At 46.1% G+C, this 27951-nt stretch overlaps 1 protein-coding gene across 1 annotated transcript in view; it reads right to left on the reverse strand.

Annotated features, from left to right (window-relative positions):
* Nucleotides 1-1248: 1248 nt before the first annotated feature.
* The window catches only part of LRRCC1 (leucine rich repeat and coiled-coil centrosomal protein 1), an 88615-nt gene continuing 61912 nt past the window's right edge, over nucleotides 1249-27951 (reverse strand). Inside the window, exons 13-19 of the mRNA XM_088471409.1 lie at nucleotides 22729-22914; nucleotides 21885-22059; nucleotides 20788-20951; nucleotides 13718-13926; nucleotides 13478-13615; nucleotides 4753-4888; nucleotides 1249-1635 (exon numbers count right to left, since the gene is read on the reverse strand). Coding sequence (XP_088327535.1) covers nucleotides 1513-1635; nucleotides 4753-4888; nucleotides 13478-13615; nucleotides 13718-13926; nucleotides 20788-20951; nucleotides 21885-22059; nucleotides 22729-22914 — 1131 coding nt within the window. The 3' untranslated portion in view covers nucleotides 1249-1512. The remainder of the gene's footprint in view (nucleotides 1636-4752; nucleotides 4889-13477; nucleotides 13616-13717; nucleotides 13927-20787; nucleotides 20952-21884; nucleotides 22060-22728; nucleotides 22915-27951) is intronic.

The following is a 27951-nucleotide window of genomic DNA, read 5'->3' on the forward strand; positions in this document are numbered from 1 at the left end:
CCCAATTTTAAAACACCAAATTGCACACTACCTATTGGCGCCCTGCTGAAACAGCCTGCCGGGTGCCATCCCCAACCCCGGGCTGCAGTGTCCCGCGGGGGGGGGGGGGGGGAATTTCAGCGCGGTGGTCACCGCCAGCAAATAGATGGCGTATGCATGCACACAGGATATATTCAGTGTGAGGGGAGAGCTTGGGGGCAGCCCAGCATGTCCATAAGTGCTGGGCACGCCCCCCAGGAGAGATGAAAAGGGGGCACATCTTAAGGGTAGACCCCCTTTTCTCGTGGCCACAACAGTGTGGCACGTGACAGTGCCCTTCTTTCGGTCTGATGCCCTGCCCAGCACTGGACCTGGAATCAACACTACAGAGTCGCAGTTGCGTTTGAGACACACGGTCTCAGATATGTCTTGGAAATGTATTGGGGATTCCTGGGTGGAGACTAGTTGGTGGTTATGCAGACGCACGAAGATGGTCCGTCTTATAGGCGTGTTATGGGAGAGTCGCTGAAGTGGTTACACACTCAGGCGCATTGATCACATTGGAGGCTATACTTTGACGAGCAATCCGCACCTAGCATGAGGCTGGTGCAAATTTCAATGGTGCAACAGATGGTTGTGTCTAAAGTCGCACCAGTCTCAGTCCCTGCACATGCAGACACACCGCTGTACATCAAGAAAGGGCTTGTAGCTGTATTTGCATGAAGTTGCAGACGAGCGGCTGGGTCTAACTCAGAAATAGGCCCATAATGGGGTTCAGTAGCCTCCCTGCAGTGTCAGGACATGTCAGGGTTTATTACTTGCCCTGCACAGTGTGAAGGTGACAGGACATAATCGTGTAGCATACTTACCTTGCACATTATCTGGGTAACAGGATTCAGTAGTCACTGTGCACAGTGTGGAGGTCAGAGGCCATGCTGAGGGTCAGTAATCTGTGCAGTGTGGAGGTCAGAGGCCATTCTGGGGGTGTAGTATTCTCTGTGCACAGTGTATAGGTCAGAGGCCATGCTGGGGGTCAGTAATGTCTGTGCACAGTGTGGAGGTCAGAGGCCAATCTCGGGTTCAGTATTCTCTGTGCATGGGGTGGAGGTCAGAGGCCATACTGGGGGGGTCATTAATCCAGTGACATCACTGGAAATACAGCCTATCAATTCCTCAGAAACCAGTAACATTACTGAAGCACAAGACTGTTAGGCTGCATTTTTATTAAAATTAGTTCATCCCACAAAATGGCAGTGCAGGTCACAGGTGCTGTGTAAAAGAATGCAAGGCTTTTGGTTCAAATAATGTTTATTACAAACAATTTTTCATGTGAATATATACATGGTAAAAATAAGACCGGTTTATAATTTAGAAACACAATTTGTAAAAATATAATACATAATAGACAGTGAAATGTGAACTCCTCAATGAGTTGCACGTCCCCGAATCTACCAAAAAACCTTTAAACAGATGTATGTCTAAAGTCTGTGCAGCCATTTTTGCAACCTCTCCTCTTCACCTCAAGCTGGAGACTTAGAAATCTTGCTCAATGTCGCTTAAAGCCCTGGTAAGCCGTTTTATCTTTTCCTCCATTACTTTTTTACTGTTCGCAGTTTCTTGCAAGAGCTGGCGCATTTCCTCTTCTACTTGATAAACCTGCAATGATAAGGTAGATAAAAATGAGGCCCTTCTGTATCCTTTGCGGCTTTTAATGACGGGTTCTTTAATCCGTATGTTTATTAGCAGGACACACTAACACTCGTATGTTTCCAAGTGATGCTGAGAACTATTAAAGTCCAATCTGATTTGATTTCAGAGTGTAGGATCAGGTCAGCGGCTGATCCCCAATCACTGACTTGGGTGGGATAGATGCCCCTTACCCTTGCAATCTGTTTGTCTTACCTCAATGTCCTCTTATGGGTAATATGACACAGCAAGTGCTGGCAGCAGACTAGGTACATGAGACAAAAGATTCTTGCTTTCCCCTAGAGTACATCTACCTGCCCAGGGCCCCCCCGCATAGCTACATGACCAGTGTGAGGGCCCTGTGGCATATGTGACCTCGGGGCACTACAGTGTGGTCAACACATTTGTGGTGCAGGGAGTATCTACACAATATACATTGTAATCACATTGCCAATTTTATTGGTGGGTGCCCCAACAAATTGGTTGCCCTGGGGCCACTACAAACCTTAATCTGGCCCTGCCTGCCAGCAAACGTTCTGATAACACAATAAGCGCAGGAGGAAGCAAAGGTGATTGAGATCACACAGTACTACACTTATTGATTTTTCTATTTGTTTAATGAAATCTATGCAATAAGCTATACCATGTTTCTGTTTAGCATCTTGTCTTCAAAAAGCCCTCGCTGCCAGCTTCACCTTACTGAGAACCAACCAGATGAGCCAACCCTGGGTAATATTGGCACAATTTAGAAATTATTACAAGTTTGCGTATTTTAGTGAGTGCTCTGTTAATGAGTATTCTGTTTGCCATAGTTATGGGCTGTTCAACTTTTATTATTTAAAGGTAACGGACTTGTTGAATTTTTGGTAAATGGTCGGAGAGAAATCTTGAGTGACAAATGAGAGAGAAATGTGCAGCTTTTCATTTTCTGTAGTCGAGGCTTAAAAAAAATATCCATACATATTACAAGATAAAAAACGAAAAAAATGTACATTCCAAAATTTTTACACAATTTACATAAATTTTTTTTTTTTTTTTTTGAAAAAAAATACTATCTGTATTCAGAGATGTTACTTTGAACCTTCAAGGAGACTTGCTCACAGTAGGTGTGCGCGTAATTAGAGAAAACTGATTTAAAAAGAACATATTTCTGTTCAACATGAAGTAAATAATTAAAATCAGAGTATTCCTCTGCCCTTTAGATGTTATTTATCCAGAAGTAACAAATAACCAAATATGCACCATTAACACTTAACTAGCAAATATTGTTTTGTTTTAAAAACCGTCTTAGAAATGTATTTCTTTAAATCAATTAGGTAAATAATTATAGATTTTTTTAAATTAATTAATTAGGTAAATAATGCCCATTTAAAATCATATTTAATAATATTTTGCTAAAATTACTAGTGGGTGTCTCTCACCGCCTTGCGGGCATGTCTAGGAGACCTTTTTAGCATAACCCACCAAATCCTTTAGCACTTATTATTCATTTTATAGAATATCCTGTAACAACTGACCCCCCCCATAGCATCCCCCTTTCCCCCTGCAATGATGGCCCCAGATATTATGCCCCACCTCTGTGACATATTCCAGTTTGCTTTGATCCCCCCTGTACTACTAACTCCACCCCCCACCCAGTAACCTTAGATGATTATCACTTACACCGATCCCCCCCCATTGATTTTAGGTTCCCCTACAACCCCACCCTCCCCCACATTTTCCCCCTCCCATATACACTATGCCCAGCAGAGCGCAATGGAGCGTGTGACAGGCAGTTCGGAGACAACCTATCAGTCCCCTCTGAGCAGCAAGCAGCACTCCGAGAGGCTGATGATCATACAGCAACTCAACTGAGCGATCCAATGCTGAAAGAGAGGAACTTATGTTCCCCTCCAAGCACTTTTGCTACACTCAGAGAACTCCATCCAGAATGCCAATGGCAAAGCATTCTGGGGTGCACAAGTTACATGGGATGTCGGCGGTCACAGGCTGCTGCCGTCACAGCCTGGCTGGTTATTGAGGAGGAAAAGACTTCCTCTTGTCCACAGGACAGAGTCCTGGCTCATAAAAATGCCAGGTGTCTGCCAGAGTCTGCGGTAGCTTGGGATGCGACCGTGGCAGGGAAAGTCCAATTGCCTATGGTCGCATCCCATGTGACAGAGCCAGGCAAGAGGTTAAAGAGATAAAAATGTAAATGTGATGCTATTAATTGTAACCCAACCAGAAAAAAAAATAATCTGTGCCTATAGACAAGCCTTCAACTACCCATACAATAATGGTCCCATTGATATTTAAAGCTGTTAATAAGTCGTCTTGAAGAGTACCCACAAATGTTGCTCATGCACCACTCTCATTGTTTTATTGTTCTCCAATATGTTTAATTCAGTAAACAATTGTTTATTGTGCATAAAGGTGCCTACACACACAGCGATGTGCTCACAATCCCACGATGGGTACGATTTCTCCCTGAACTCTCCCTGGCAGTCGTGGGCACAAATTGGTCTGAAAAAGCTGCCAATGTGACACACAATCTATCATACCTCCTAAACTATTCCAGAGCATCTTGACTTGAGATTGTCAGATCTGCCCTACAGCACGGCAGATCTGAAGATGCTATGTGCGACCTGCGAGGACACGCATCGCATCGTGTACGTGAGTGGGGACTCACGATTTGGGCATATTTTACACGATCTGTCGTTCCGATGCATCGGTATCGGCATATTGGGTAAAATATCGCCCTGTGTGTAGGCACCTTTAGAATGTACAGAAATAGATCATGTTTAAATCATTACTACACAGAGATTATTTTAACTTCTTTTCGCATTTTGAAAGGAGTGCCCAAATTTGAGACACAATTGTTTTTATACACTTTGTAGTTAAAGCCACAATTACGGGTACATCACTGCTGTGCTGGGTATAAGCACAGAGTGTTTCCCAAAAATAAAAGTAAAAAAATAAATAAGCAGAACAAAAAAATGCCAAATGAGCGCTATTTTCTACATCTATGTCCAGCGAAACGATAAGAGCGTGAGTGTAGGATGAGCGAACCCTATTCACATTTACAGGACACCGATGTGCGACACTTACTTTATCATCGGCTGCTTGTATTTCCTTTTGCTTCTCACTGGCCACCTTAACAAGTTCAGCCTGGTGAGCAGCTAGAATAGACTCCAATTGTCTCCGAAACGCATCATCCACGGAATGAAGCTTCTCCATTATAACTCTGTGAAGGGAGACATTTGCAGAAATTAAATGCGAATGGTCTACAATCAAGATGGTTTGTGTACTGTTCAGTCTATCAACATACCTCATTTCCAGTGAAGGAAATGTATGATTTATAAAACGTGTGTGTGAATAAAAGCTTTTGGATCTGGAATGGACGAAGGGAATGGAGTCTGAACAATGCCCCACCATACGGGAACACTACCTGCAGGTTCCCACAGGAACTGCACCACGTTTACTGAAAAATAATTAACCCACTATCAATCAATAGCCGATCCATTTTAAATTACAATGTAACAGTATAAATTGTATATTTTCGGTTTCATTATCCTGTGTTATTGATCTAACAATCTTTAATAAACATGCAAAGCTAACAATCATATATTAAGTAATTCCTTTCATTAATCGAAGTCTCTTAAGATAAACGAGGGTCATTCCATGCCAAGTTGACCAGGGGTCCCCCACCTGACCATCTCCAAGTTTGATAAAATGTTACATGAATGTTGGCATATACAGTCAGGTGCATAAATATTGGGACATTGACAGAATTTTCATATTTTGGCCTCTGTTCACCACCACAATGGCTTTGAAATGAAACAAACAAGATGTGCTTTAACTGCAGACTTTCAGATTTAATTTGAGGGTAATTACATCCAAATCAGGTGAACGGTGTAGGAATTACAACGGTTTCTATATGTGCCTCCCACTTTTTATGGGGCCAAAAGTAATGGGACTATCAACTCAAAAGCTATTTCATGGACAGGTGTGGGCTATTCACTCATTATTTCATTATCAATTAAGCAGATAAAAGGTCTGGAGTTGATTCTAGGTGTGACATTTGCATTTGGAATCAGTTGCTGTCGACTCTCAATATGAGAGCCAAAGAGCTGTCACTATCAGTGAAGCAAGCCATCATTAGGCTGAAAAATCAAAACAAGCCCATCAGAGAGATAGCAAAAACATTAGGTGTGGCCAAATCAACTGTTTGGAACATTTTTAAAAAGAAAGAATGCACCGGAGAGCTCAGCAACACCAAAAGACCCAGAAGACCACAGAAAACAACTGTGGTGGATGACAAAAGAATTATTTCCCTGGTGAAGAAAAACCCCTTCAACAGTTGGCCAAATCAAGAACACTCTCCAGGAGGTAGGTGTAAACGTGTCAAAGTCAACAATCAAGAGAAGACTTCACAAGAGTGAATATAGAGGGTTCACCACAAGATGTAAACCATTTGTGAGCCACAAAAACAGGAATACCAGATTAGAGTTTGCCAAACACCATCTAAAAAAGCCATTACAGTTCTGGAACAACATCCTATGGACAGATGAGACAAAGATCAACTTGTACCAGAGTGATGGGAAGAGAAGAGTATGGAGAAGGAAAGGAACTGCTCATGATCCAAAACATACCACCTCATCAGTGAAGCATGGTGGTGGTAGTGTCATGGCGTGGGCATGTATGGCTGCCAATGGAACTGGTTCCCTTGTATTTATTGATGATGTGACTGCTGACAAAAGCAGCAGAATGAATTCTGAAGTGTTTCGGGCAATATTATATGCTCATATTCAGTCAAATGCTTCAGAATCATTGGACGGCGCTTCACAGTGCAGATGTACAATGACCCGAAGCATACTGCAAAAGCATCCAAAGAGTTTTTTAAGGCTAAAAAGTGGAATGTTATGCAACGGTCAAGTCAATCCCCTGACCTGAATCCGCTTGAGCATGCATTTCAATTGATGAAGACAAAACTGAAGGGAAAATGCCCCAAGAACAAGCAGGAACTGAAGACATTTGCAGTAGAGGCCTGGCAGAGCATCACCAGGGATGAAACTCAGCGTCTGGTGATGTCTATGCGTTCCAGACTTCAGGCTGTAATTGCCTGCAAAGGATTTGCAACAAAGTATTAAAAAGTGAAAGTTAGATTTAGGATTGTTTAGTTTGTCCCATTACTTTTGGCCCCTTAAAAAGTGGGAGGCACATATAGAAACCGTTGTAATTCCTACACCATTCACCTGATTTGGATGTAATTACCCTCAAATTAAATCTGAAAGTCTGCAGTTAAAGCACATCTTGTTTGTTTCATTTCAAAGCCATTGTGGTGGTGAATATAGGCCAAAATATGAAAATTCTGTCAATGTCCCAATATTTATGCACCTGACTGTATGTCTGACTAACTTTGGGACCATTTTAGTTCACAATATATAATAGTAGCAATACAATGGCCCGCAAAGTGGGGGTGGGTGCAACTGTCTCCGACTCCGCAGAGCACACTCAGCAAGTCGGGGCAATCTTCAAAACTGGTCCACTTGTCATGGAATGACCCACACTTAAAATAGCGAAATTAAGAGTTATGGTAGACTTACCATTGTTAACTCTATTCCTTCGAAGTCCATAGGATCCACAGGGATACCATGGGGTGTGTGTGGTTGGAGAGATCCTCCTCCACATATACCCCACCCCCAGCCACAGGCACAGTTTTGTAAACAAGCCCTAGGCAGGAGCAGGAAAGAGGAGTAGGAAGAACATTACTCAAGAACCACTCTCCCAGAAGATGAAGGATTCAGTAATCAAGAGAAAATATACCCAATGAAGCCAGGTGCGTCAGGGTGAGCGCCCTGAGGATCCTATTGACTTCGGAGAAAGAGTTAACAAAGATAAATCTACCATAACTCTCAATTTCTTCTTCAGGGTCCATAGGGATACCATGGGGATGTCCCATAGCAGTTTCCCCTAAGAGTGGGGACACTCCTGAGCAGAAAAGAGAATCCGACGCCCAAAGGAAGCATCCTGAGAGGCAAAGGTATCAAAGGTGTAGAACCTGAGAAAGTGTGGAAGGAAGACCACGTGGCAGCTTTGCACAATTGTTCAGCACAAGTGCCACGTCAAACCGCCCATGAGGGTCCCACAGACCGAGTAGACTGTGCTGTAACCCTGTTTGGAACAGGAAGAATGGCTTGAGTGTGGGCCTGAGAGATTGTCATGTGAAGCCATTGAGCCAAAGTCTGTTTGTTAGCTGGCCAGCCTCGCTTATGTAAGCTGTACAGCACAAAGAGAAAATCTGACTTTTCCTGAAAGGAATTAATACGATCCATGTAGAACCGAAGAGCACGAACCACATCCAAGGAAGCTTCACCTGCAGAAAGCTCAAAGGACTGGAAGGCCGGAATCACAATCTCTTAATTCAAATGGAACCAGGAAACCACTTTTGGGAGGTACCCAGCCCTGGTACAGAGGACAGCTCTGTCCAGATGAAAGATCAAGAATAACGAGCGACAGGAGAGCGCTGCCAAATAAGATACCCTGCGGGCAGAAGAGATAGCGAGGAGAAAGAGAGTCTTCGCTGTCAGCTATTTGAGTCCAGAGGTTCAAACGGAGGAGTCTGTAGAGCCCTGAGAACCGAGGACAAATCCTACAGAGCCACCAGAGGGATAAAAGGAGGTTGAAAGCAGAGAACACCCTGAAAGAATGTTCTAACAACAGGCAGGGGAGCGGTCTTTTGCTGGAACCAGATTGACAGAGCAGAAACCTGAACTCTAAGGGAGGCCAGGCGGAGGTCGAGGTCTAACCCAGCCTGGTGAAAGGCAAGCACCCAGGAGACCCTAAAAACTAGGGACATAGCCTCTGGGGGAGCACCATTGGAAGTAAGAGTGCCAAACTCTGTAATAGATGCGAGCCGAAGCAGGCTTAAGCGCCCTGAGCATCGCCTGGACCACAGTGCTCTTAAGAGGGATGACTCAAAAGCCACGCCATCAAAGACAGGCGAGGTAAGTCGGGGTGCAGGCAAGGACCCTGTGCTAGTAGATCCTGCCACAGAGGAAGTGGAAACGGAGTGTCTATGGAGAGATTCCGTAGATCGGTGAACCAATGTCGCCTGGGCCAGGCTGGGGCTATTAGTATCACAGTGCCCCCTTCTTGCTTGAACTTTCAGACAATCCTCGGGAGGAGGGAGATCGGAGGAAAGATGTATGTAAGATTGAAGTCCCACCTCACTGCCAGGGCGTCCACGAAGATGGCTGAGGGGTCTCTGGCCTGGACAAGTACCTGTACACCATGTGGTTGTGACGCAAGGCCATGAGGTCTACGTCTGGCAGACCCCACTTGTCAGGAGTTGAAAGATATCCGGGTGTAGAGCCCACTCTCCGGCGTGTATGTCCTGACGGCTTAGGACATCTGCTTCCCAGTTGAGGACTCCGGGGAGGAATACAGGCGAAATTGCCGATTACATTCGGCCCAGACCAGGATATGTGCTACTTTCCACATGGCTGCCCGACTTCGCGTGCCTCCCTGATCGTTGAGGTAGGCTACCAGAGTCACGTTGTCGGACTGGATTTGGACCAGCTTGCCCTGAAGGAGATCTTGTGCTAGAGTGAGCACTCAACACTGCACGCAGCTCCAGAATGTTTATGGGCAAGCGACCTTCCTGGGTTGCCCACTGTCCCTGAAAGGTATGATGACCGATTACCGCGCCCCATTCGAAGGCTGGCATCTATAGTGAGAAGTTCCCAATCTGGAATCCAGAAGGAGCGACCCTTGTCCAGATGGGACATCTGTAGCCACCATGAGAGGGAAAGCCGAACCTCCAGAGAGGAGAATAGTCTGGGACCAGATCAGTTGATACTGACCGTTCCACCGGGAGAGAATTAGTTGTTGAAGGGACCTGGAGTGGACAGGGTGTATTCCTAAGAGGTTGTCTAGGTATGGCAGGATTCTGACTCCCTGGCGCCTGAGGTGGGCCACCATAACTGCCATTATTTTGGTAAAGACCCGTGGGGCTGTTGACAGACCAAAATGCAGTGTCCGAAACTTGTAATGTTACTGCAGAGCAGCAAACCGTAGGAACCACTGGTGGGTTAGAGTAATAGCTACATGGTGGTATGCATCATGAATGTTCAGATAAACCATGAAATCCCGAGGCTCCAATGCCAGGACAATTGATCACAGAGTTTCCATGCAGAACTTGGGCACTCAGATACATTTTTTTGAGGGGTTTGAGATTCAGAATAGGCCGATGAGACCTATTCGGCTTCTGAATCAAAAAGAGAGTGGAATAAAAACCAGTTCCTCTTTAAGCCGAAGGCACCGGTATTATTACTCCTGAACTCAGCAGGGAGTGAATGGCCTCCTAGAGGGCCAGGGCCTTGATAGGGTTTGATGGGGGACCCGTACAAAAAAAATGCTAGGGAGGACGCCTCAAGAAGGTGAGGGCGTACCCCTGATAAGCCAATTCTCGGACCCAGGCGTCTGTTGTTTGATGCCAAGAGTCGGAAAATTGAAGGATCACTCATTAGTTGGAAGACTGTGAAAAGATGCTAGTTTTTTTGGGTCCTGGTACTGTTTGGCAGGAGTACCCCAAGCTTCCCCCATGAGCTCAGTGAGCTGTTCCGTTTGAGGGAATTCAGCCATAACCACCTTTTGATAAACATCGAGGTTTTTGGCTTAGGGGTCGGTTCATCATCCTCAATATTCAGGATCGATTTAACCGCCCTCACTAAAGGGAGGACATCCACTGCTGAATGACGGTTTTGCTTGGCCGAGTGCAACACTGAGAGAGAACCCTGTGCATCATCTGCCTCCTCAGATGATGCGTCAGAATCTGAAAGCTGGGTGGACTGAGAGGAAGATATGTGCTTTGGTGGCTAATTGTCTGTCCGCCTTTTGCTGATAGTTCAGAATATGGCTCAAACGTCTGAAGTCTGAGTGGGCATAAGCATCCATCCAAGGAGGATGCATAGGGGGTACTAACAAAGTAGTCTATAATAGCTGTGGGTACCCCATGGTGGGAGGCAGCATGGGAGCTTATAAGTGGTCCACTAGCTGCGTCATAACCTGGGATAAGGAGGACACCCAAGGTGGCTCCTGGACAGGGGCTGGTACGGTGGACTGGGGAGGTGGTACATAACAAATAACACATCCTGCACAAAATCCTGATGGGACAAGCCTGCTGAACAGGATCTGCAAGTAACCAGCACAGGGGCCTCAGGCTCCTGTTTACCCTTAGAAGACATAGTAATAACCAGCCAGCAGCAAACAATCAGTTTATGGCTAGTAATGCAGAGTGACACCCTTCACAAATACAACGTTGTGGAGCCGGCGGAGTTAGCTGGAGCAGCCGGCAGAGGTAGCTAGACGCCTTGCTGTTTGCTCAGTACAAACAATAAATAAAAGAACTCCTAAAAATAAAGCTTGGGGCTGCGGAAGCAGTCCCCCTGTCTAAAGGTGTGACCGGTCCTGCCGGCACTAAACAAAAAACTGTTTGCATGTTGCTGGGGGCGGCGTATATGTCAAGGAGGACCAGTGCATTCTGGTAGCTAAAGCTTTGACTGTTTGGTGCCTGGATCTCTCCAACCACACACTCCATGGTATTCCTGTGGATCCGACCCTGAAGAAAAGAGGTTATATGATGACCATGTAACACCAACTTGAAATTACACGTTACTAACTAATTAAACATCCCTACAAGAAGACCCGGAAAGATGTATCTAATACGTATTAGGGACTAAATCAATGGCTAAATTTATTCTACAAACAACACATCTGTGTGTATTTTTTTGTTTGCTGACATCTGCTATTTGTTTACACTTTAAACATCAGCTACAGTGAAGTCAAGGAAGAATTGGAAGATGAAGCATCATACTATTTGATTGATACATTTTGGACCTGTTGGTTAATACTAGGGGTGAGCGGATTCGGTTCTACTCGGTTCCGTTCGGATAAAAAAAACGAATCTTATTGGCTATCCAAAACTCGTGACAGCTGATACCCAATAAGATTCGGTTTTTAAATCCGAACGGAACCGAGTAGAACCGAATCCGCTCACCCCTAGTTAATACGGTTAGAATTCTGTATGACATTTACTGCTGCCCCTCCAGCTATCCACTACATCTATTGCATTGTTATAAAATATGTCACTCTACCCATTGAGCATTGCAGACTAAAGCATATGCTGAGATTAGTCATGCTGTATTGCCAATCGACATTCTCTAAATTTTGCAATAAACTCCACTTTTTGGAAAACGACAACTGGATTGGACACTTCCTCTCTGGTTTTGCCACTTACAACCATTCTACCAAATTCGGACTTAACACAACTTCACTTTTGGTGGGATTGCTCAAAAATGTCTTCTTTTCGGTGAGGCATTATTAGTACCCAATGTTCAGAATTCTGGATCCATAGATGGTTCAGAGTCTCCATTTCAAGTTACAAAAATAGTTATTAAAACATTTTAAAAAATGCAGCTACCAGAGTGATTCACACCCTACAGAGATCCACTAATGTCCCCGTATAGAAAGCTTGGTTCACAAGTAGTGACTTTTATAGGACCATGGAATATATATCAGCAGCTAATGATAGACACAAGGATTTCTGCCCCCCAAGGTTAAGGTGGTTGGAGCTCAAAGTGTCAGATTCTTATAAGGTGCTCAGTGTATGGGTATTTAAATACCAATGGCATCACATTTGGCAAAAGAGAGTTGCCACAGGGTTAAAAATTAGACACCGGGTCCAAGATTTCCTTCATCTGGGACAAGGTCTTGACTCCTCTCTCTCCTGTCTTTCCCTGTGCAGAAAGATCCTGTGGACCTTCCTTCTCTGCCACCCTCTCCCAGGTGTCAATCACTGGTATTTAGTGTTCACTGTGGTGATGGTCTTGAGTACTTGGAGTCAATTAATATGATTATATTCTTGTGCAAGGATGCACAAGCCATGGAGACCTCCTAATCTGATGCTCTATTCCACCTTGACTGGCTGTCGGGAAGACAGACAGCGGCATCCTGATGTTCAGGATCCTGACAGGGGCCGGTAAGTAGCCTAACCCTGCCCCTCTCCCCGGGTGGTGCCTAACCCCCCCTCCCCGCACCCTAATCCTAACCCTACCCAGGTAGTGCCAAGCCCTAACCTCCCCCCGGTGGTCCCTAACCCCCCATCCCCGGTCTAACCCGCATACTTACCATCGAGATGCCGGCGATTGGGATTCCGATGTTGGTATCTTGATCTCTTCGAGATGGCATGTCGGGAGTCCGGAATTCTGACGGCATCCCATTGTAGCAGCGGTTTTGTTGACAGTCACCATGTCGACATTTTCAAACTAGACAGCATAATGTCGACATGTATCTATATGCCAAACTAAGCAGAGTACGTAACTCCTAAAGCTCCCACATGGCTGAGTGAGCGCTTAGAATGCATTTAAATCCCTTCTACTCACGCTTTGCGATATTCCTACTTGTAGAAGTTCTTTAGAGTGGTCCCCAATTTACTTATTTGATCATGAATTCGTATCATGCTCAGTTGAATGAATGTGCCTGTAGTATATGTGTGTACCCTTGTGTTTTATGTAAGCATCTGAATGCCTGTTGGTGGCAGTAATCAACAATGTACTCTTCCAATAGTGCTAAATGTGCCCAGTGAATAGAACTCTGAAGACATCAAGCAGTGCCATTTTGCTGAACTCCCTTGTTGAGTTGTAATTATGTGTGTTCGAGGTTCTTGATAGAAGACAATTATACATAAAAGGGGTTACTAATCATTAAAATAAAAAAAATAAAAAAGAGATTGGATTCAAATTCCTTAAAACCAAAATAGCCGTCTCCTCACTTCTGGTTGTGAAGGCTTTTGTCTTTCTCTTCAATCAGCTTCTTTTCCTTGGCATCAAAATTCTCTTTCATCTGTCTGACTTGTGTTTCAAGCTGGCTTAGTAATTCCGCTTTATCCTGCCACTTCTTATTCAAGGCACTATGAATAGAAAGAGCAAATGCCTGAGATGAGCCCAGATTGTACATCAAACAGCACAAGCTACATTTAGTAAAACCTCTGCTCTAGAGGCTAGTTAATTACCTGTAAGCTTTCTTCACATCTTCCAGCTCTGCGTCTTTTTCTTCTAGTTGTAGCTTGGCTTCCTCCTTCCTCTCCGTCTGCCTTTCCAGCTTCTCTTTTAGTTCCTGCAACTGTGTTGCTCTTTCATCGTTCTGCTCTCTCAGTGCCTTCTCGAGATCAAGATTTTCTGCCCGCAGTTTGCGGATGCGTTCATCCCTCTCCTGCAGTCCCTGACCACACAAAGTGTTCAGCAGTTAAAGTTCCGTGCCTGACTATCCGCTGAAAAACTATTTGCTACTAATGTGGACTAGCAATAAGTTTCAGAAAAATATCTTCATTGTTATCCATGTACTCTGAAAAATGTATCAGTACACCCACCTCCCAGATACTGGTTAAATTACAAGGAGAGGACAGATTTAACAAAAAAAAAAAAAAAAAAAAGTTTAAAAAAAGTGTAACCTTTATTTCAAATATTCCAAATTTATGTAGAATGCAAAATGTTTTCCAGGACCTCTAAATCAAATAAACATAAAAGAGAGGGTAAAGCCACCGCAATCCACTAAATCCACTTTCTTCCCAACAACGGAACTTTGGTTGAGCTCACTACATACAGTAGGTGAGATTGGATACAGCGGCTCTTATTGAAAGTCTATAACCAAAGGGAAGAATTCAGAGTCAAGAGCAAATCAATAAAAGTACAATTTGGCTTGGTAAAACCATGTTGTACTGTAGGTGGGGCAGATTTACAATGTACAGATACATTTACAGTTGGGAGGTATGTGTACTAGCTTAATTCTAAACTTCTGGGTAAAAACAAAGCTGCTCAGTATTTATTCGCTAAATGTAGAAGCAGCCAGTATTATTCCTGCATGCAAATAATATGAGATATGGTAAGAACTTACCCTTGTTATCTCTATTTCTACGAAGTCCATAGGGTTCCACAGGATACCTTGGGGTATAGGTGTGACGTCAGTCATCGGGCACCATAGAGTTAAGCTTTCAGCCTCCCAGGATGCACTAGGGTCCCTCTCCTATACCCCGCCCCCGAGCCAAGGCACCTCAGTTAGTTACCAAGCCATAGGCCGGAGGAGGAGAAGGAAGAGAGAGAAAAAAAGATCTGGACACACACAAGAATCACATTCTCACCAGAGGGAGACGGAAAAACCGGTGACCAGAGCAAAGCCCATCTGCAGCACAGGTGCGACAGGGCGGGAGTCCTGTGGAACCCTATGGACTGTAGAAATAGAGATAATAAGGGTAAGTTCTTACCATATCTCATATTTTCTACTTCAGGGTCCATAGGGTATCCACAGGATACCTTGGGGATGTCCCAAAGCAGTATCCTTTAAGGGTGGGGACGCTCCTGTGCAGAAAGGAGAATCCGCCGCCCGGAGGAAGCATCCTGAGAGGCGAAGGTGTCAAACCTGTAATACCTCACGAAGGTATGGACAGAGGACCACGTAGCAGCCTTGCAGATCTGGACTGCAGAGGCACCACGTTGAGCTGCCCACGAAGGACCCACAGACCTAGTGGAATGAGCCTTCACGGAAGGAGGAACCGGCAGGCCTTCATGAAGATAAGCTTTAGAAATAGCCATACGGATCCAGGCCGCCAAAGTTTGCTTTGAAGCAGGCCAACCCTTTTTATGGAAGCCATAGAGGACAAACAAGGCGTCCGACTTCCTAAACGAAGAAGTGCGGTCAACATAAGTCCGTAAGGCCCGCACGACATCCAAAGAGGCCTCACCCACTGAAAGACCAGGTGAGTCAAAGGCCGGAACAACAATTTCCTCGTTAACATGAAACTGGGAAACAACTTTGCGAAGAAACTCGGGCCGAGTGCGGAGCACTGCCCTGTTCCCATGAAAAACCAAGAAAGGGGGTTTACAAGAAAGAGCCCCTAAATCAGAAACACGTCTGGCCGAAGCAATAGCCAGAAGGAAAACAGTCTTAGCTGTTAGCCATTTAAGATCCACTGAGCCCAGTGGTTCAAACGGCGGTCCCTGGAGAGCCCTCAGGACCACAGCCAAATCCCAAGGCGCCACAGGTGGAACAAAGGGCGGCTGAATGCGGAGAACACCTTGCATAAAGGTGCGCACATCCGGGATTGTAGCAATCCTACGGTGAAACCAGACAGACAGGGCCGAAACCTGTACCTTCAAAGAAGCAAGGCGAAGCCCATGATCTAGTCACGCTTGTAGGAAGGAGAGTATCCGAGACAGACGAAATTCCCGCGGTGCATAACCTCTCGGTCGACACCACTGGAAGAACGTATGCCACACGCGATGGTATATCCTCGCGGAAGACGGCTTCCGAGCTCGTAACATGGTACGCACCACAGAGCTGGAAAACCCCCTGGACCTCAGCATGGCTGTCTCAACAGCCACGCCGTCAAAGACAGCCGAGTCAGGTCCGGGTGAAGACAAGGACCCTGTGACAGAAGGTCCGGTCATAGCGGCAACTGCAGAGGACTGTCCACGGACAGACCCTGAAGGTCTGAGAACCAGTGCCGTCTGGGCCACGCGGGAGCTATCAACAGGAGCGTCCCTCCTTCCTGTTTGAATTTCCGGATTACCCGTGGAAGAAGGGAGACCGGAGGGAACAGGTATGCGAATTGAAACGTCCACCGGACGGACAGAGCATCCACCAGAGACGCCCCTTCATCTCTTGTGTGAGACCCGTACACGGCAACTTGTTGCTGTGCCGGGACGCCATGAGGTCGATCTCTGGAAGACCCCATCTGTCCACCAGCAGTTGAAAAACGTCCGGGTGCAGGGACCATTCCCCCGGATGAACGTCCTGGCGACTTAGAAAGTCCGCCTCCCAATTTAGCACTCCCGGGATGAAGACCGCTGATATGGCCGGAAGATTGCGCTCCGCCCATACCAGGATCCGAGAGACCTCCACGAGAGCCGCCCGACTTCGGGTTCCTCCTTGCCTGTTTATGTAGGCCACGGTGGTAGCGTTGTCCGACTGGACCTGTACCGGACGACCCTGGAGAACCCGATGTGCCTGCTGGAGAGCATTGAAGACCGCCCGGAGTTCCAAGATATTGATTGGAAGCTCCGCTTCTGTCGGCGTCCACCTGCCCTGGAACAAGTGTGGACCCGAAACTGCTCCCCAGCCCCGAAGACTGGCGTCCGTTGTCAACAGGACCCAATTTGGAACCCAGAACGGACGTCCCTTGCTGAGATGGGTCGTCTGTAACCACCAGGCAAGGGACAGGCGAACCTCTGGGGTGAGCACAATCGTCTGGGACTTCAGAGACTGAGGCAGCCCATTCCACTTGGACAGGATCAGGTGCTGCAGAGGTCTGGAGTGAAACTGGGCATATTCCACCATGTCGAACACCGACACCATGGAGCCCAGTAACCTCATCGCCGAGTGTAGAGACACCCGGCGGCTGTGCAGACAACTGCGCACCCTCGACTGTAAAGCAGAGATCTTTTCCCCCGTCACGAAGATCCTTTGCTGTTACGAGTCCAATAAGGCTCCGAGGTGCAGAATCCGCCGAGACGGGATTAGAGTGGACTTCTGCCAGTTGATTAGCCAGCCATGCCGTTGCAGTAGCGCAATGGTCAGGTCCAAGTGGCGTAGAAGGAGCTCTGGAGATCCTGCCACCAATAAAAGGTCGTCCAAGTACGGCAACATGCGGACACCCTGCAGCCGCAGAGAAGCCACCATGACCGCCATCACCTTGGTGAACACACGTGGTGCTGTCGCCAGGCCAAAAGGTAACGCCCGAAACTGGAAGTGGTCGCTGCGGATTGCAAACCCGAGGAACTGTTGATGGCGCAAAAGAATAGGGACATGCAGGTAAGCGTCCTGTATGTCCAATGACACCATGTAGTCCCCAGGTTCCAGCGCCAGAATGATGGACCGTAGGGTCTCCATCCGAAACTTCGGTACCCGCAAAGACTTGTTGAGAATCGGACGATACGACCCATTGGGTTTCTGTACCAAAAAAAGATTTGAATAGAAACCCTGGCCCCTCTGGGAGAATGGAACAGGCACTATAACTCCAGCCTGGAGCATAGTGTGCAATACCTTCCGCAGCTCCGTAGCCTTGTTCCGGTCTGATGGTAGACCCGTGGTGAAGAATCGAGCCGGGGGTCTGTGCCGGAAAGAGAGGGCGTACCCGTGGGAGACCACCTCGAGAACCCAAGTGTCTGTCGTAGTGACCGACCAACACTGGGCGAACTGCAGCAGACGGCCTCCCACTTTGGGATCCCCCAAAGGGAGGCCCGGACCGTCAGGCCGCAGGCTTGTCATCTGGCTTAGGGGCTGGACGTCTGGTACTCCATGCCTGCTTCCGGGGCTTGGCCGATTTCTTAGGGCCAGCCTGTCGAGGAAAAGACTGTGGTTTGGGCCTGCCCTGGGCCCTATAAGACCGAAAGGACGATGGTCCAGAACCAGAAGGAGCAGCGGCCGACGGGAGACAAGCCGATTTGGCTGCCGCCAGCGTGGCCACAATCTTGTCCAGATCCGGACCGAAGAGAACTTCTCCGGTAAATGGCAACGCCTCCAAACCCTTTTTGGAATCTGCGTCCGCCTTCCAGGATCGCAGCCACAAGGTGCGACGAGCAGCCACCGCTGCTGAGGAAATTCGAGACACCAGAGTACTAATGTCTAAGGCCGCCTCGTTGATATAAGTGGCCGAATCACGGAGATTATCAATCAACTCCGCCTGTTCGGCCGGAATCAAAAGACGCCTCTAATGAATCCGCCCAGCGCTCCATCGCTCTGGCAACCCAGCAAATGGCCATAGTCGGCCGTGCTGCCCCCCCCCCGCAAGGGAATAAGCGGACTTCAGGCAGATCTCCACCTTGCGGTCCGTAGCATCCTTAAGGGAGGACATGGATGGCATCGGCAATGTGGCACTACGGAGAAGACGGGTCACGTGAGAATCCACCTGTGGAGGGGATTCCCACTTTGCAAAATAATTATCCGCGAACGGATAAGCCACTGCCAGGCGCCTCTGCGGCTGGTATCTTTTGCCAGGCTGTTTCCACGCCTCCTCTAAATGGTCCACTAACTGACCCGAAAGAGGAAAGACTGTGGCATCGCCCTTCACATCTTTAAAAAAGGCATACTTGGATTTAGCCGCTGGGGAAACTTCGTCCTCAATCACCAAGGCTGTGCGCACTGCCTGAATAAGTCCAGGAATATATACCTTGGACTTAGCGTCAGCGTCCTTAGTATGGAGAGGTTCCTGATCGTAAGGATCCAGAATCTCCCCATCATCAGACGTCCCCTCGTCATCCTCATAAGGAGCCGACAGAGACGCCACCGGCCGTTTATGTGGCCGCATCACAGACTCCCCTTGCAACACATCCGACAAGTGCTGTACAGAACTCGTCAGGGAGTTAGCCCACGCCGGCTCCTGAGAAACCGGGAGCGGGGAAATAGGGAGACTGTGGGGTACCACCAATTGTCGTGGGAAACCCTGCATGGGCGACGACACCACTGACTGCTGGGACAAACCCATCGGCGGAAACGCGGGCTGCGGAGCTAACTGGCCCACTAAGGTTGTAAGCGCCTGATTGAAACAAGCCCAGGGCGGCTCCTGTACCGGTGCTGTAACCGTAATAGGCCGCGCCATAGACAAACACTGCCGGCAGAGGCCCTCCGCGCTACCCTCCCCCTCCGCTAACGGTACTTTACACGTAGCACACTGTAGTCGGAGAGGAAAATCACTTTCAGACATGAAGGCACCAAGTATGTGACCCCTCTCACCAATTATATATTAAATAGGCGAGAGACCACCCAGCAGCACCGCACCGCAAGGGCTTAGCAGAAAGCACAGGGACAGTAATAAAGCTGACAGTTAGAAGAAAAGTTACAGGCAGCAGCGCTAGCACAGTCACATACAATGCAAAGATAAATCAATTCCTGCACTAACAGCGCTGATCACTCAACTACCCAGACACAGGGCCTGGTAGGACACAGCGCAGCATACACAGACCTGACCCAAATCGGAGGAGAGGTATGCGGGGGGACCCAGACCACGATGCTTCCGTCCAGCGCTTCCAGCAGCGTTCACCATGTGTTGGAAAGATGGCCGCCGAGGAGCAGAGAGGAGGCTGGCCTGGGGGAGGAGCGCTGCTACAGGACCAGTCGGCAGTGTGCAGAGAGGGCTGTGTGCAGCGGGGGAGGCGCCGGCTGTGAGACAGGGAAGGCGCGCTCCCCTGGCATGCATTTAACCCCCGGGACGCCGCAGCGCTACCGCTCTGCTGCGGTCCGCTGTCCCAGGGGGTAGTGGAAGCGCAGGTTCAATACCTGGCTCCACGCTGCAGCCAGTCCCCAGGGAGCCCCCTGCCTGGGGACTCTGGACCATGTGACAGCGGGGACCCACCGCGGGACCCCGCTGCTTACCTGCTGTCCCCCTTGAATCCGGCCATGGTCCGGAACATCTGGGGTCACTGCTAGCTGTGACCCCAGATGCTCACCAGTATCCCCGGATCGGTACCGGCGTTCTGGTACCGGCGGGGGTGTAGGGAAGACAGCATGGACGTCAGGACTGACTGTACATGCTGTTCATCCAGATGTGCAGCCATAGCTGCATGAAGAAAAATCTTCAGGGGCTCTTCTAGCCCACACTCCAACAGGTGCACCCGACTCCGGCCGGGCACCAAACTAAACTGGGGTGCCTTGGCTCGGGGGCGGGGTATAGGAGGGGGACCCTAGTGCATCCTGGGAGGCTGAAAGCTTAACTCTATGGTGCCCGATGACTGACGTCACACCTATACCCCAAGGTATCCTGTGGATACCCTATGGACCCTGAAGTAGAAAAATAAATGAAATTGCACCCTTTGCATTGCAAATGGGTTTGTTCCAGGAGCAAATGGCTCCTAGTTTTAATTTGCTCCTAACTCTGAATCCAGCCTACAGTGTGACATCTTTCCTAATGCAATAATCCTTTCCAAAGATGATTGGCGGAGGTTCTGGATATATGTGAGGGCCTGTACCATGGGGTCCCAATTACTGGGAAGAGAGAGGAGATTTACTAAACCTCTTAATAAAGATCATCCCACTAAGATGCAATTTAGAAAATGCAACCCAATTTGTGAAGCAGTCAGAAATATTTCTCACTTCTTTCAATTTCCTGATGGTTTCCGTTTGGTCGTCAACCATTTTAGTCTTAATTCTCAGTGCATCGTTGTCTCGTTCACTTTGCTTTTTCAACGTCTCTATCTCTGTGGAAAGGACTTCAATTTTGGCATCAAGCCTTCCTCTGTCTTGGGCCAGAGAGACACCTACAATATATCACATTCATTTTGTGAGACACTGTTACACATAATACAACCAGTGCCGCACAGTTGCAGTTTCCTGTAGAAATGAAGGCTAAGAGGGGGGGGGGGTTAATTAGCTGCATAACTTTTAGTGGGGTTTTAGCTCCTGGATTAATTCAATTATTTCCCATAATCAGCCCGCAGCAATCCACAGCTCCCGAGTTAAGGGCACGGAGCTATGCAATTGCCGCCCACGGTAAGTACACAACTAGCCCCTGAAGCACTAGTTACTGTGGATTTCTGTTTGCACCAAAGGAGGGAGCATGCAGAAACCGGTGTCAAGTGCACCCACGGGGCTAGTTGCGGGTGGTAATTGAATAGCTCTGGGCACTTACTGTAAGTCGGGAGCTAAATCCCCATGCTACGTTCCACAGCTAATTAAATTCCCGAGTGTGGAGATCGGCTGTTATGTAATGAGTACGCGTTTTATAACAAAGTGAGGTTTGATTTAAAAAATATTGTATAAGGACATACTGCACTTACATGATTACATACCCGAGAACTGGCTTTTCCACTACATCAGCACACTGTCCGGTAAGAAGAGGCTATGAATAAGCTACTGTTTATGTTTTGTAACAGATCTAATATAAAAAAAGAATGTTTACTGTATAATATCTGCTTAGTGTGTATGTGCCAGGTCAATGTTTTTATTTTTACCATATAATACAAGATGGGCCAGTAGCATTGGGGTGACGGACTTGTCCAGATGTTTAAATACTAATCTATATTTTTATAATTACAGAGCTTAGTTCATCTATTTATTAAAGGGTTTATCTTCACTTCCAGGATAAAATCCTACTAATAATACAGAGAGTTAGTTTAGAGGAGTCAGCAAACAATCTGAGAAAGAATCGAATTTCTGCATTAAAACAATCAAGGACAATTCAGTCGTCTCACCCTGATGAGTTAGCTCTTGTCCCCAGATTTTTCTTTCGGCCCTTAACCCGTCTATCAGTGACTCCTGGGCGGTGAGCTGTGATATAAGCTTGGATTTCTCTTGCTTCAGAAGTTCTATTTGGACCGTTTTACGTTTTTCTTCTTCGGCGACCACTTCCAGGTTACGGATTTTCTTCTACAGGCATAGCAAAAACAGAATTACAAATGATAAAAGTAAAAAATAAGAACAAAAAAACATGCACCCGACAATATAAACGAATACCATGGGCACTGTACAAATAAAGATAAAGTTATAGTATACACTAAATTTGTTGTATATTGGACCTTCTGGTAAAGGTTCTTATTAATAGTGCAGTTCCCAAGTAAGATACCCTTGACCAGTGTACTCTACTGTACAGCTCTACATAAAAATGTTGGTAGTTTAGAAGCCTCTACAACAGGGGTTCCCAAACTCGGTCCTTAAGGCACCCTAACAGTCCAGGTTTTAAGGATATTCATTGCTTGAGCAAAGGTGGCTTAATTAGTGCATCAGTCAATTGGATGTAACCATCTGTGCTCACGTATACATATCCTTAAAACCTGTACTGTTAGGGTTCCTTGAGGACCAAGTTTGGGAACCACTGCTCTACAGGATGACTAGTCTGCACCCCAGTCAACTATACAGAACTATAGTTTCAAGCAGCTTTCCTGGAGTAGGCAACTGTGGGGTACCTTGTCAAGTGGCCCCCATTATTCTACTATTAAGAGGAATGCTCACATAAAAGCCTTATTTCCCAAATATTGCATTCAAAAAATACTAAAAACTTATTTTTGGTTGTCAATTTACAAAGACACACAGACTTACTTTTAGATCACTTGTAGTTTCTTGCTTGGCTTTGGTGATGTCCGCTATCCTTGCCTTTTGTTCCTTCACCATGGTAGTGAGCTCCTGAATCAAACTTGCTGACTGCTTCTCTTTCAGTCGGCCGCGAGAGAGGACCTCTTTATGCTCTGCTAACTCTGCTGTGACATTATCAAAGCCCTCTTTAACCTGTTACAATAAAATGCATTTGAAAAAACCCCTTCACACAATATACATATAGGAAAAAGCTTCCAAATGACCCTGCATAGAAAAGGCAATGCTGCTTAGATCACCAATTACATTTGCTTTTATTCATTTATTTTTTTTTAACTACAGATGCTCCCAGTTACATTGTGGTTGATCGCACCATAAACGTGTGCACGGATCGCACTGTGCGATTCGATTCACCGCGCCTGCATAGGCTACGCTATGGCGAGCACTGTGATTGCACCATTCATTCCTACGGAGGCGCGGTCGCGTACGCAGTGCTAGCGTTCCCGCTAGGCTGTTTCAGCGGGGCGCCGCACCCTGCCCTATTTCTGAAGGGCAGAAAGCACCCTGCCCTTTAGCGTGGCGCCCTGCTGAGACAGTCTCCACACACGGGTCGCAGTGTCCCGCGGGTGGTCAAAACGGCGGCGCAGCGGTCACCGCTGGTGGGCTGCCCGGCATGTCCGTAAGTGCCGGGCAGGCCCCCAGGAGTGACAAAAAGGGGACGCATCATAAAGACACGACCCCTTTTTGCCCGTGCGCTTGTCTTCAGGGTGCGCAGAAGTGCCCTATCTTTAGGTCCGGCGCCCTACCTGCTGCCAGACCTAGAGAGAACACTAAGTGCACATACCCTATTGCGGGTGCACCTCTCACGCTACGTGTAGCGGGATTAGCCGCGCCAATGGCAGATCTGTACAATAGAAAATTACATCTCAAATCTGATTGGCTTGTAGGAGCAACACTTCCTAAACCTGTAGTTTTATAAAAAGGTTAAGCAACCGTCTTTATATTGTATTTAGTAACAAACCTGTTGAAAAAAGAAAAGATGGACATATAATTAAAGAAAAAAGGACCACGTAGGCTTATGATCTAAACATAACTGGGAAACAATACATAAGAAACACTGAACCATGTTCCGCAATAGAACCAGTAGAGATTCTGCAAACTTCACTGCCAAGCTCCACCTAGAAGACGCTTGTATCAGACTATTTCAGAGACTTTTTTTTATTCCATTTTGTCATTACATATTTTGTGTGTTTTGTAATTAAAGAACCATAATTAATAAAATATTACTTTTTTAAATCTTTCAATATCAATAAAGCTGCAAAAGTCTTTCCATCAGTAAAATGTTTTCCTTTGTTAATGCTTAGCTGCATTTATGATCTATACATTAATTTATGTGAAGGATGTTTGAGTAGTTGACATAATGTCCAAGTTAATCAAAAAGCTGAGCGGTTATTACCACAGGCAAAGACGTTACCATGAATGCTATTTGCTATGTAATATAATTCACAAATCGGTTAAACGTTCAGGAAATCACAGCATTAATGCCAAGCCCTGCTTTTTATTCTTCACTCATAACTACTGTAATCTATTACTAGCAAGATGCCATCTATTGCATTCAAAGTTTATCTTTCAATAAGATATTGTGCTATCTCCAATTATAGCAAAGTGTACTTAAGTCTATCTAGATGACTGCTGCAGGAATGTGCAACTGTAATAATAATAATGAATAACACTAAATCTTTTCAAAGGGTTTATGGATGTACTAGCGACGCGCCCCGGCTTCACACGGGAACAATTTTGTCTGGCCACAGACCCCTGTAATCGTTCTCTCTCTAGTGCAGTGGATAATGTGCCCACACTGAACGATATGTCGTTCGGTGCAGGCACCCTCTCTCATCCCCGAACATGCCCAACCTGTCGTTATTGGCATGTTCAGGCGATGATAGATGTCAAAAACGACCAGTGGGAGCGCGCATCACTGGTCGTTTTCAACATTTTACTGGACTTATGAATGATTAATATGCTATTGAAAGTAATCGTTCAATCGCTCATTTTAATAGTCTAGTGTGTACGCACCTTCACTCCTGCCCCAGGCATCTCACAACAGTCTCCTGCTTCTCACTACTGGACCCTCCATTTCACCACAGCATTCTAGATTTCACCACAGGCCCCTGCTTCTCACTCCTGCTTCTTACCACAGTCCCTGCATCACACCACAGGCCTCTGCATCTCATCACAACCCCCTGCCGCCCACTCCTGCCCCTGAATCTAACCAGTGTTACCACAACCTCCCTCCAACTCGCTGGGGCCCAGCCACTGGGATGTGCTGGGAAAAGCCGGAGGATCATGGATGAGAGATCTGTATTGCAGCTACCGAAGGCATTATCAGCAGCATGTCCCTGGGCACCTGTGCATATTTCCGCAGCCTCTATACGCACCCTTCCCCAGCCACTGAACCTGGCGATGAGCAACGTGCTCTTTGCACACTGTACCCTGTGTCTGAGCGGGAACATCACGCTGGAGTGGTGGCCGGAGGTCGTCTGCAGGTTCAGCGTATGGATGGACATCAGAATCCGGTGGTTACTAACCATCAATGTGTTTGTTCCGATGACAGTGTTTTTACCATTTGATGGAGGCGGTCCGATGTTTGTCACCATCAAATGGAAATCATTTAATGGTGTTCCGATGGTTGTTTGTTTTTGTAATTCCTGATGGCTATGCCTCCCCTGGTTCCTTCCTGGCTACTGTGTCTGCATCAGGGCATTTTCATGAGTTTGTTGGAGGCTGTTTCTCACTATGTCTGCCTCAGACGTGACCCTGCTCAGTCCCTGACTCCCTCCACCTCTAGACTGCTGCTAAGCAACAGGACACATTGCTATCTCTGATTGGCTCTCACTGTCTCAGAGAGCCAATTAGAGCGCAGCCCTCACCCCTCCAGCATCAGTCACTCACTCACACAGCACAATAGTTTTATATGTGACTTGCTTCAGTAAAATCATCACTGCTCGGCTCCCTTTTGTCGCAGATGTTCACATACCTAAACCTTTCTCGACCAATGCTGTATAGAATAGTGAAAACCCTATCAAAATTCTTCCATTGGTTCAAGAGATTAGCCCGGACAAACAAACAGACCCCTAAACCTTGGACTTTATAAAAAAATAAATAAAATAAATTATATATATATATATATATATATATACATACATACATATACACACACACACAGTATGTATATATATATATATACACACACACACACAGTATGTATATATATATGTATACATACACACACACACATATATCTATATATGTATACACACACACACACACATATATATGTATATATATATACACACACACTTATATATACATACATATATATATATACACACACACACACACACACACACACACACACACACACACACCTACCTCACAACAACCAGCAGTAAGGAATAACTTATCTATTCAGGAGAAAAAAGCTTTACAGTCTTTAGCGTCTAATAAAGACTTGATCTTCAGACCTGCGGATAAAGGGGGTGCCCTTGTCATCCTCAATTTTCAGGATTATAAGGATGAGATTGACCGTCAGCTATTGGATCTTGATACTTACAGCCGATTACCGCGGGATCCGACTATTTCTTACAAGAAGGAACTGTTTGATCTCTTGGATGGTGCAGTACAAGGGGATTTGATATCAAGTAAAATTAGAGATGCCCTGATTCCGTTAGGTCCAGTTGTACCTTTGTTGTACATAATTCCTAAAATACACAAATCACTTGTGAAACCTCCGGGACGTCCGATTATATCGGCAAAAAATTATTTATTTCAACCTGTGGCTCTCTTTTTGGACTCTATCTTACAACCTTGTATCCAGTCATATCCTAGATTTTTACTTGATACCACGAGTCTATTGATTAAACTAAATGATTTGCCTACATTTGATGATATTCTGCTGTGTTGTATTGATGTTCAAAGTCTGTATACAGTGATCCCGCATGATATGGGCATGGCGGCTGCTGGCAAATATCTTGCGGGTCATCCAGACTATCATGGTCCAGATTTGAAGCTTGTCCTAGAATTACTGCGGATGGTGTTGACAAAAAACTTTTTCTATTATGATGGACGTTTTTTTCTCCAGGGCAGGGGATGTGCCATGGGTTCTAGCGTGGCCCCCGCCTATTCTAATATATTCATGTTCGAAGTGGAACAGGATATTTTTTTTACGGATGTTCACATTGCTGCTAATATCACTTTCTACTATCGGTATATTGACGATATTTTGTTATTCTGGAAAGGTCCTAAGGATAGTCTTATTGAGATAATTGAACAACATAATATTAAATCCCATCCCATTAAATTAACGTACACTAGGAGCAATAACTTTATTTAGAACACTTTATTCTAAACCTACTGACAGGAAGAACTTATTACAATATAATAGTTTCCATCCCAAACCATTAAAACGTGGCCTTCCTTATTCCCAACTACTAAGGATTAAAAGAATTACTTCTGACCCCATTATAGCAGAAAGACAAACGGATATCATGATAGATAAATTCAAACAAAGAGGATATCATTCTAACTTACTGGAGCAAACTAAACAGAAAGTGTTACAACTAGATTGCAATACCTTATTACAATATAACCGTAAGACAGATAATACATCTAGGACCCCATGGGTACGCCAATTTAATCCTGCTAGTTCAGGAATTAATAATATATCTAAGAACCTATGGCCAATTCTAAAAACTGATCCTGAATTGGGACTAAGAGGCTCAACCTTGATGCCCTGCTACACTAGGGGTAGGAACCTTCGTGATATATTGGTTAAATCTGATATTACACGTGCACCTAGTGCTAAAATGTTTTAACCTCAAAGAAAGGATGCATCAAGTGCACCTGTACCACCTGTCAATATATGATTTCGGGTGATACTTTTCAACATCCCCATTCAGGACGCACTTTATCTATACGCCAGCGATTGACTTGCTGCTCTAAATTTGTCATCTACCAATTGCTCTGTCCCTGTGGGCTGTCATATATTGGGAAAACTGACCGTATGTTCAAAGAACGTATGGCAGCCCACAGATCATCCGAGCGGCTCTTCTTAATGGCAACAGTGACCAGCCTGTTGCGCGTCACATTTTCCAGGCTCATCATCCTCTTACCACATTGAAGTACAGGATGATTGACCAGGTTCCACTATCTGTCCGTGGCGGTAATAGATCA

Source organism: Taudactylus pleione, unplaced genomic scaffold (genome assembly GCF_031769625.1).
Source record: "Taudactylus pleione unplaced genomic scaffold, aTauple2 ptg000114l, whole genome shotgun sequence".
Taxonomy (NCBI): Eukaryota; Metazoa; Chordata; class Amphibia; order Anura; family Myobatrachidae; genus Taudactylus; species Taudactylus pleione.